Source organism: Carassius auratus, chromosome 2 (assembly GCF_003368295.1).
Source record: "Carassius auratus strain Wakin chromosome 2, ASM336829v1, whole genome shotgun sequence".
NCBI lineage: Eukaryota > Metazoa > Chordata > Actinopteri > Cypriniformes > Cyprinidae > Carassius > Carassius auratus.
The window spans coordinates 19,414,414-19,423,649 of record NC_039244.1 but is presented as its reverse complement, the minus strand read 5'-3'; the positions used below and the strand labels follow the sequence as shown (position 1 = coordinate 19,423,649).

The window sequence follows — 9,236 nt, the reverse complement described above, 5'->3', positions numbered from 1 at the left end:
GTCATACAATGAGACCTCATACAGCCTCTGATTAACACTCTGACAATCATTTCTATGAGTTGCACACACAGAAGAACGCTTGAAAAGCACATGCACATCTAGCTTGATTTCAGTTGACACTGTCTTTTACATGGAAAAGGAAGCTGGGCATTTAGGAGTCTTATTCTCAGTGTTAAAGTGCTAACAGAGGATTACTGAGGTAAATGATGAAAGAGGTTTAGCCACTGTGCTTAGCCAGTGCTCTTAATTACATTTCAGCAGAGTGTCCCGTGTGCAGTTGGATGAGAGATCATAGTGATGTCAGGTAAGGGGGGGGGGGATTTAAGCAGGCAGATAAAGCCAAACTAATAGAGAGATAACATGAATCTCCAATTAAAGGTCTTTTTTAGTTAAGACCAGGAGCTGGCACTTGTTGGCCAAAGCATTTGCGGCAGGACTGAAGACCTGAGAGTTCTGAGGGTTGTGGACTTTCTTGGTGCCGCTTCAGGTCTCGTGCTCATTTTGGAATCATTTCGCTTGTTTGGAATGAATGTGTTAATATTTTCATCCTGACTGAGAGTTTGGACAGATTCCCATTTCTCTGGCAGACATTCAGAGGTGAGTCTAATGTCTCTTCAGTCTTTATGGCTTCAATTTACCTTCCACTGTTAGGTGTTTTGCTAGTTTCTGTGGTGTATTTGAAACTGTAATGTAAGATTGTAATGTATGATTTTAGACTGCATTTTTTCACTGGTGCAATGGCGCATGGGTGTTCAACAGTGTTATTTGCGTTGCTACTGCCCATGTACATATTTTCTTGGAATTATAATAGCATGTGGACAAATCTTTATTTTTATTTACTTGTTAAAAATATTTTTAATGTGTAAAAGAAGTGATCAAGGTACTTGATACTGTTCATATCCTTGTCACTTCCAGTTATACCAGTCCTAGTCTTGGATGTGGAACTATCATGTGCACTTACTGTACAAAGGTAGTACATTAGACCAGATGATTATTATCTTCTCTACTATGACCTACCCAAATGCAAGACTTGATTTAAGTCGTCAGCAGTTTTCTCTTAATTTATTCCTTTAATGAGATTAGCCACAAGCAAATCCTTCCAGTTCACGTCTGTGACTTGGATATGGCATCACTTGTCACACACACATGCCAAAAAATGTGCTTGCTATGCAAATATGTCCAATACTTGGGGTTTACCTTCCTTGTGTATGTTTAAGCCTCTTAAACATCTTAAATGTCTGCAAATTGTATTAATTTCTTTTATATGTCTACTCTATAACTTCTGGTAGCTTTCTGTTGATGGATAATATATGAAAATACATAACCATTGGCACATTTTGCATTTTTATACACCTTTTTCACAATTACATAAAAATATCTATACTTAAATTACAGTGTACAGTTCTTTAAAAAAATCTATTTTTATTACAATTTATATATTTAACATTATTATTATTATTAATAATACTAAATTATTTATAGAATAGTTAAACATAGAAAAGCAATCATAAATAATACATACAGATAATAAATATCACTCCTTCATTCCATATTAAACTGACTCTCTGTGTATCAGGCAGAGTTTTAACAAGGTTGACGGTGTGTCTGGCTGCACCACATTTAACACATAAACCACCTATATCCCAGATTTATTCCCCAAGGTGTTTTTGGGACATCTCTAGGGCTAATGGAGGCAAATAGGCTTAGCACTTAGGGTGTATTGTCCGGGATGCTTACAGGCAAGGTTTGCTGGGGGTAAAACTCTAAACTCTGGGATTACCTCCAACACATCCCTTTAAAATGCTATATAGTCAGGATTTAGCTAATAGGATCCGAGGGGGGGAATAGGGGCCCTGAAGGTAGTTTGGGGGTTAGCTGACAGCAGAACTGCATGCACACGGGTCAGCAGATGTACCAGGCAGACTGCTGGACTAACAGGAGGATTACAGGATTCAGATTAATACGGCTCCTCATAACGGGTAATACGCACAGAGGCTGTCCCATACAGAAATATGATAGAATTCATCCAGGAATAAAGTTCTATAGAGCTAATTATCTAGGCTTGTTATATTCCAGTAAACAAATTCACTCAGGTAGAAAAACAGACATTTTTTTATTTATTTTTTTACATACAATCTGTTGACCAAATGAAGTGCATAATATCACAATACAATGCCATGTTATAATATAATATAATATAATATAATATAATATAATATAATATAATATAATATGTTTTCTTGTAAAGCCCTGTTTTTTTATTATTATTATGAAACTTTTTTTTTTTTTTGGCTCTAGGTGTTTGTTTAGAGAATTTTAGTAAAACTATACTTGTTCCACTTTTTAAACTTTAGGCTTATCATTTTAACTGGGAATCTCTACTAAGAACAAGGATGTTGACAAACTGGTTACAGCCTATCGTTTTCTCTCTCTGTATCTCGTTTTTCAATTTCCGACTGAAAGGAGTGACATTACGGAAACATTTTACACCTCACTGAGTGAAGATAAAGCACAGGAGGAGTAAACAGGTACTTCATTGCATGACATCTATCCTTTCTAACATTGATGTTTGAGTTCACCTCATGCTTCTGTCTTGGTTGCATTTTAAATGTGTGTTGTTTACTGACCTGTCAAGAAAAGGGTCATACTGATCTTTGAGCCAGTGGAATCGGTTGTGTGTCTTGTGTCAATACTATGTAATTTGTCTCGCTGCTATTTCAGTATTGGCAGAGAATAGGTACATTATATGTACGTTTTACCATTTCAGTGACTTTATCGGCAGCTTAAATAGTTACACCAGTAGGTGAAATCCACATGAAATTTAGCTGAATTCAAAATTCTGAACACAAAATAATATGTTTTGAAGATGGTTGATTACCAAACCAAACACTTTCAGTTCGCATTGACTTCTGTTGTATTTTTGTCCATACAATACAGTGATTGTTCTTCATGTGCAAAATTTCAAGAATGTAGCCTATGTTTGTTACACTTAGCAAATAGGTGGTGTCATGACCCCACGGGAACAGCTAAGGAAGATATCGGCGCTGGGAGAGCAAGGTGCCCTAGATGAGAAACACTGGTACCGAATGGTCAATGGAATGTCTGCTGGAGGTAAGAGCTCTTCATAGAAGTGGCAATGTTCATAGAACACTTTAACCAGAGCTGATCGCAACCTTGAAGAATTATGGCTTAGAAAGAGCTACTTTTAGACTAGAGACACCTTCATCTGTTCCCCTGTGTTTGAAGCAGAGATAAGGCAAAGGCAGGAGCTCATGATGAGGAACCAAATGGCCATGACTCCACAGATCTTGACTCAGGGGCAGCAGAGACTGCAGGGTGTCCCGGCACAGTTTGATCCCCGCTTCATGGAAAGGTCTGTTAGAATGAACTCCAAAACAACCAAGACAGTAAAAGAGAATGAGTTTTTAATTGTTAATGGATATTGTAGGTTCGATTTACATGAGCTTTAATGTCATGACAAGAAATGGACATTTATTGCCAAAGCATTTTCAGCTAACTAAGCAGTTTAAATTAGAATTTTACAAATTTAAATTCTAACTTCAAATCTTATTTGTCACACACACAACCATACACAGTATAATGTGCAGTGAAATGTTTTTTTATGACTCTTCATACAGAATGAACTAGCACAGAAATGAAATTAACATAGAATAGAAAGGACGTAGGAATGAAAGGAACATACAAATAAAAATAAATAAATCATAAAGCATAAATAAGACAATGGGAATGGGAAAGGTACATGGGAATAGGAATAGAAAATAGAAAACATAGTAGAAGAACAACAAAATGTAGAAAATAGAAATATAACTAGATAACCAAGATGTAAGCTGTAAGATTTGAATGATGTATGAATCCTCTTTTTCTGCAGGGACCTGATGCCGCCCACTGAAATAGTATCAGCTGACGCTAGACAAATCCACATGGGTGCCCACTTCGGCCACTCTCTGCCCACAAACTCCAATGTTATTCCAGGCAGAGGATTCCCTGGCACAGGTTAGAATGAAATTATATGCTGGTTAAATGTAGTGAAATACAGGGGAAGCTCAGTGAGGAAGAACAATCTAATTTTAGATTTTTTTCCGTTTTGCAGGTTACGGCTTCCTTCCAACTGAATCCATGGAGACGGTTGCTAGACGACAGGAGTTAATTCACAAACAGAACATCGCCAGGTAAACGTTAGAGTATTTGCTATAACTATGTTAAACGGGAGTAAAGTCATACAGATGAATGCAATACAAATCCATAGAGTGCAACATTCGATTTCTAGAAGTTAAATCTCCATTAATTTTGTCCATAGGAAAGACAGATTTGTTGTGAGTTAAACTGATGGTATATGCCTATGTTGAAAACATCTGTTTGCATTATTTCAACTTGTTTTTAAAATGATCAGGTTTAACTCAAACCAGAAAATTCCACCAATCAGAGAATAGTAGTGAGCAGATAGAGCCAAAAGATCATATATATGTAACTAAATTAAAAGATTTGTATTTCTCCTACATTTTATGTCATTCACAATGCTTCATGGGATTGTACTTCTTTTCTTCACTAATGTATACAATCTAGTACCTTCCGTCAAACAGTACTTCTGTCCAATTTTCAGTTACTTTTTTGCATTAAATAAAAGTTTGTAATGTTGTTATTCACCTTGTAGCTGATTGTCTTGATTTATGGCTTATAATGCTTTCACAAAGACATTTTTAAAATCCCTATGAGAAAAATGAAACCTCTGAAAAAGTGGGCGTGCACTAATTGTAAATAATTTTTTTTAATGAGGATGGAGATGAATGCTATCCTGCACCAAAAAGAACTGGAGAACTCCCACCAAAAGGGTCTTATCGGGATGGAGAATCCTATGATGTACCAAGGCATCCAACCCAATCCAACGGCCTTCAGGGGACGCCAGCGGCTCCCAGATAATCATGATGTATTCATCCATCGCACTGCCCTTGAAGACCTGCATGCTAACAGTCTCCTAATGTCAAGCCCTTACCCACCGATCAACACATTGCAAAGAGAGCGAGGACGCAGGACCGGCAGAAGGACTGCCAATCATAAGAGCTCATACAGCAACATCACTCTCCCAAAAGGCCAATCAGAAGAGAAGAACATCGAGCAGAGTCCAGGAGCTGCTTCAGGGGAGGAGAAGGATGTTGAAGGGAAAGATGAAGTGAGCAATGAGACCACCACCAGCAAACCACACCAAAACAAAGTAGAAACAGAGCTGTCTTCTGGCAGTAGTAGGAAAAGTTTTAAGGAAGGAGAGCCAGGGATTCGCAACGCATGTGTTAGTGGACAGGAGGGCTGTACAGAAGTCACCAACTGCAATGCTAGCACCAGTGAAAAAGACATATCCAGCCACTGCTCAGCTTTTCATGAAAAGTTTCTGTACCCGTCTGTTTCTGGCCCGCTCACAGGGATGCCCTACATGCCCCCCTTGCCAGGAAATGGACTACCACTTGGTGTGTTTATTAGTTTACCTTTTTTTAATGCAGTTGTTGAGTTTAACTGTATTGTTTAGTATTATTTATATAATAATATAAGAAGTCTTAGTTTAGTCTTTATTATATTTTCTACAATATGTTGTCATTTTAATTGTAGTTGAAGTTTTAGTAATGTTGTTATGTGCTTTTGTCATATTTTATTTTAAATATTAAAAAAAAAGTATTACTTTTAACAATAGCAACATTGCTATGTAGCTGTTTGTTAGACATGTTTAGTCAACTTATATACATTTCTTTTAAGACAAAATGTAATCATGATTTATGAAAGTCAGAGTTACATATTCATTTTTGGTTTATTTTCAACTAGGACATCCTACTATGTTTCTTAATGGAGAAGAAATGTCTTCATTAGAAGATATTCGCAAGTGGTCAGATGATGACGTCTACAACTTCATCAGTGAAATACCAAGCTGCGCTGAATATGCACAGGTAATAAAAATTTTAAAATTACTAAATGCAATTACAATTATATACCTTTTAGTCTCATTCAATCGTGTGTCATCCATTGCAGACATTCAAAGACCACATGATTGATGGAGAGACCTTACCTCTTCTTACAGAGGACCACCTCCTGGATACACTTGGGCTAAAGCTCGGGCCTGCGCTCAAGATACGATCACAGGTATTCGCCATCTTTCAAAAGGACCAAATTCTATCTCAATAAGAAGGTTAATCTTTCAAATTAAATTAATATTCAAATATTAACTCAAATGAAGTATATTTTGTATACGTAAAATGAAAAATACACATATATGACTGATTATTTTAAGGGTCCTCTCTTCCCTCCAAGAGGTCCTTGGTCTTCAAAAAATGAAAGTTTATTAAAGAATGAACACATTTAACCCATTAGGTTGTTCTGTTCTCTTTTTAGTTGTCCCGACGGCTGGGTAACATGTTCTACAACATGATGAACTTGCCTCTCGCCGTCTCCGGTCTGCAGCCTCCACCTGAGAAAAGCGGGGACAGATCATCAGACATCAGCTCCCCCCTCAACTGCAACAGTGTGGAGCTGCTCAGCAGCCCAAGAGACACAGAAGCTCTTAAAGCTACAGAACCTGTTAGTGAAGCTGATAATCCCTCACCGACCCAGATGAGTGAGACCACCTGAATAACCATGCAGAACTCAGTGGCGGCTGATCAACAGGGGGCGCTGGGGCACCACCCTCCTCAAGTTAAATGAAGCCTACTTCAACATGTTAATGAGTCAATTTATTGAACAATTTTCAGTCTTTAAACTGACATCTTAAAGGATTTGGTATCCTGTGGCTCCCTCGTGTGGACAACATTAATATTATGGCCTTAATCTCTGAATCACATTAATATAAATGGCAGATATATATATTTTTTTAATAATTACACATTTAATGATTTCTTTACAAACAATACACCCACATTAAACTCAAATTCACTGATTCATGGAATCTTATTTCATGCTTTAACAGTTGATTTTCAAACTTCAATTTTTAAGCTAAGCAGTAATGATACATTATTATAGCCCTTTTTAAATGGTTATTTAACAATTGCATTCAGTCCCGCTGCTTGCATTAACAGTGTGTTTCACTTTGTTGGCTCCCTCAAAAAAAATTTACCACCAGCCGCCACTGGCAGAATTGTTGGACTTCTTTTTATAACTCAAAAATTATTTTCTATTTTGACACCAAAAACATAAGGAAGACAGGTACTGACATTTTTACAGTGAACTGACTGATTCTATGCTTTTGAATATTCATCACAAATATATTGTAGGCTCAGAATGTGGTTTCAAACAGACTAGGAGACTGTCGAATGCTGGGTTTTTTTCTATGTTTCTATATGTTTTAATAAGTCAGTAAATCATTTACATTTTTTTTCTTTTTCATTACTGCCCTTTTTATTGTACAATTGTATTTTGTTTTTTACTTCAAACTTGGATTATTCTCTGTTGTCATATGCTGTTTTCTACGGAGAAAAATAAAAATAATTATTCCTTTGGTCTTCGATTCATATGATAAAAAGATTCATATACAGCATTTAGACACACACACATACACAACAGAATATACAGCGTGAAAATACATTATTTATGAAATTTGTCTGAATCTATCTTAAATCCCTCATTTATGTGAGTTTTTTTGTAACATTAAATATCAAATCAAATTTAGCCTAAATTAAGCTAATACTTGTAGGAGGCAGATTCCAAATTGTCACGAGTACGAACCCCGTGAGTCCCTCCAGAGGCCAGCAGAGGGCACCATCGCCCGAATACTGACACCTACAGGCATCCAAACACTCACTTACACTGATACGCACTACATTACCCAACAGCCCCGTACCTTGGACTGATCACCGGCCAGGTGTTCCATATCAGAGACTGCCATATAAGCCAGACCTTGGCGTCACCTCATTGCGAAGTCTTGTTTCTGCCACGGCTAACATTTCTGAGCGTTATACCCTGTCTTGCTATCCCAGTTGCCAACCCTTGATGATTATCGATCCTAGAACCTTTGCTGCCTACCTTTGAACCCAGATTGTAATACGGACTGTGATACTTGCTGGTTACCCCGACCCACTGCTTGGTATTGACTACGATTCTGATATCTCTACTATACTGTGTTTGCTGATCCTGACCCTTCGCCTGTACGACTACGAGTGTTCTAATAAAAGCTTGCAAATGGATCCCATGTCGAGTCAGTCATCATTACAGAAGACTTCGCCAGGACAAGATCCAGCAGCCCATGAACATCTCTGCACCAACCTGGCAGCTCAGGCAAGTCAGATCGCTGCTAATCAGCAACAGTTAAATCATCTTACCGCCGTCACGGAGGAATTGGTGAAGGCTATTCAGAATCTCCATAGTCCTGTTGTCACGACACCCGCGCCACAAGCGGCCGCCATTGCACATGCGGTTCCCACGCCCTCTCGAATTAACCCACGACTGGCTTTTCCTGAGAGATTCGACGGTGACCCTAACAAATGTAAAGGCTTCTTACTACAATGTTCGCTGTTTGTGGAACAACAACCCATGCTCTATTCCACTAACAACAGTAAGGTTGCCTTTGTTTGCTCGTTGTTAACCGGAAGGGCTCTTGACTGGATTACCGCTGTATGGCGCACGGATGGATCATCCTTCTCCTCCTTCAATGATTTCCTCACACGCTTCCGTGAGGTTTTCGATCATCCCAAGGAGGGAAAGAGTGCTGGCGAACGCTTGCTAGAGCTCTCTCAGGGGAGATCTTCAGCTGCTGAGTATGCTATGAACTTCCGCACATTGGCAGCACAAACGACCTGGGTGAGTGACACCTTAAAAGTTCTGTTTCGAAAGGGTTTAAGTCATGAATTACAAACTGAACTAGCATGTCGAGATGAGGGGAGAAGTTTGAACGATTTCATCGAGTTGACGATAGCAATTGACAATCTGCAGCGTTCACGTAAACCTCGCTCTCATGTCAGTACTGTCATTAAAGCAGCTCAGTCTGTCGAGGACTCTGAACCCATGCAAGTTAATACCTATCATCTCTCATCTGAGGAGAAGAATCGCCGCTTGGCAAATCGTCTATGTCTGTATTGCGGATCCCCTGGTCATCAACGAGTCAACTGTCCTTCACGTCCTTCATCTGTCTCATCCAAATTGGTGAGTGAATCCTTACACTCTCTCCATCCAGTAAACAGTGTGTTTGTACCCCTGAAGCTGACCATTAACAACGTTCAAGTGACCACATTCGCTTTACTGGACTC

At 38.5% G+C, this 9,236-nt stretch overlaps 1 protein-coding gene across 1 annotated transcript; it reads left to right on the top strand.

Annotated features, from left to right (window-relative positions):
• Positions 1 to 373: 373 nt before the first annotated feature.
• Positions 374 to 7,425, top strand: LOC113119323 (sterile alpha motif domain-containing protein 7-like). The gene is made up of 10 exons (XM_026288683.1): positions 374 to 597; positions 2,464 to 2,528; positions 2,994 to 3,111; positions 3,247 to 3,373; positions 3,890 to 4,014; positions 4,112 to 4,190; positions 4,795 to 5,480; positions 5,830 to 5,951; positions 6,034 to 6,144; positions 6,394 to 7,425. The coding sequence occupies exons 3-10, from the start codon at positions 3,009 to 3,011 to the stop codon at positions 6,628 to 6,630; spliced, it is 1,590 nt and encodes a 529-aa protein (XP_026144468.1). The 5' UTR covers positions 374 to 597; positions 2,464 to 2,528; positions 2,994 to 3,008; the 3' UTR covers positions 6,631 to 7,425.
• The last annotated feature ends 1,811 nt before the right edge of the window (positions 7,426 to 9,236 follow it).

Bases quoted from the DNA above. Each gene is read 5' to 3' on its own strand.
- LOC113119323 (XM_026288683.1), top strand. From the start codon at position 3,009: ATGACCCCACGGGAACAGCTAAGGAAGATATCGGCGCTGGGAGAGCAA. The intron at 4,191-4,794 runs GTAAACGTTAGA...TTTTTTAATGAG, and splicing joins CACAAACAGAACATCGCCAG to GATGGAGATGAATGCTATCC. The intron at 5,481-5,829 runs GTGTGTTTATTA...ATTTTCAACTAG, and splicing joins AGGAAATGGACTACCACTTG to GACATCCTACTATGTTTCTT.